At 39.7% G+C, this 1,383-nt stretch overlaps 1 protein-coding gene across 4 annotated transcripts in view; it reads left to right on the forward strand.

Annotated features, from left to right (window-relative positions):
* rbfox2 (RNA binding fox-1 homolog 2) overlaps nucleotides 1–1,377 on the forward strand; it is a 28,283-nt gene extending 26,906 nt beyond the window's left edge. For 3 of the 4 annotated variants that reach the window (XM_031871940.1, XM_031871941.1, XM_031871939.1), the window contains one exon: nucleotides 816–1,377. In XM_031871940.1, the coding sequence (XP_031727800.1) occupies nucleotides 816–917 (102 nt within the window). In that variant the 3' untranslated portion in view covers nucleotides 918–1,377. The remainder of the gene's footprint in view (nucleotides 1–815) is intronic. The other variant, XM_031871942.1, reaches the window with a different exon arrangement.
* The last annotated feature ends 6 nt before the right edge of the window (nucleotides 1,378–1,383 follow it).

The raw sequence follows: 1,383 nt of genomic DNA on the forward strand, positions 1-1,383 counted from the left end.
CTCTCTCTCTCTCTCTCTCTCTCTCTCTCTCTCTCTCTCCTCCACATCATGTATGTGTTTTTCTGTGTCTTTTCATGTGGACTGGCTCCTCCTCCTGCATCCCTCTATATTTCTGTCTTTTCTCTGTCGTTCCCTCTCCCTCCCTCCCTTTTTTCTGTATGGTGTGTATTGGATCGGGAGGGCTGCCCAACCTTTTTTTGATTGGTCTCTTGCTGCATCTGATGCTTGCTGATTGGCTAGTTTTGCTCACCTCTGGTGATGTGATGCGCTCTTGATTGGCTGCGTGTAATCTGTGTATGAACTCCTTGATTGATGTTTTTTTGCATTGTGTTCAACTGATGAATCTGCCGCTTAATTCACCTTCTTTTTCCCTCTTCTTTTTTTTTTTTTTGGAAAAGGTAGCAATAAACTGGTCTTGGATTTCTTTTTTGAATGCTTTCGTTCTGAAATATTTAGTTTTCTTTGTTCTGTGTGCCAATGGTTGCGTTGTTTGTGTGCGCAACTGCCTGACTTACTCACCAGGATCCTCGTTTTTCAATGTCTCTCTCCTTCAAAAGAAGCGCATGCATCAAATACCATCGCTGCTCATCAACAGAATTAACCTCTGTCATAAGTAAACAACTGTTTCAAGTGTAATGACACCTCACACTTCAAGTTCAATATGAAAACGCTGATCATCATGTGCAGAGTATCTCTCTCAGAATACATTCAGTTTAAGAAAGCTTAAAACTACAATGTTTAGATTCTGCATCAATGCTTGTTTTTCTGCTGTACTGTGTCGACTTTAGCTTCTGACCACTTTTTCTGGTGTCCAGGTGAACAACGCCACAGCTAGAGTGATGACGAACAAGAAGATGACCACCCCTTACTCTAACGGAGAGGGCCTCGCAACGCTGCCGTACGGTAATGCACTTTAAACTTCACAACAGACGATTCTATCTTCTTTTTTCCTATATTTTTTTCTATATTTTTAAAATATTAGTATTGATCTCCTTCATTAGGCATTTTATCCAAAAGTGCTGCAACTAACCACTGTTTTCAGTCGATTAGTCTGTCGATTATGTTCTCGCTTTGGTCAGAAAACAGGGAGAAATGTCGATTCATGTTTCCCAAAGCCCAAGATGACGTCGTCAAATAACCTGTTTTGTCCACAACTCAAAGACATTCAGTTACTGTCATAGTGGAGAAAGAAACTGGAATCAACTGGAGAATGTTTCCTTTTTTTTCTTCAAAAAATTACTCAAACCGATTAATCGTTTATCAAAACTGATGTGATCCGAGAACTAATCGCTAAATCATTGCAACTCTAATACCCCACAAAGCAAAAGCCTCAATAACTCTTTTCTTTTCAAAGTAGGACAACATAACTTCATGTATGTATGT

The sequence above is a fragment of the Anarrhichthys ocellatus genome, unplaced genomic scaffold, assembly GCF_004355925.1.
Source record: "Anarrhichthys ocellatus isolate YVR2014 unplaced genomic scaffold, GSC_Weel_1.0 scaffold61, whole genome shotgun sequence".
Taxonomy (NCBI): Eukaryota; Metazoa; Chordata; class Actinopteri; order Perciformes; family Anarhichadidae; genus Anarrhichthys; species Anarrhichthys ocellatus.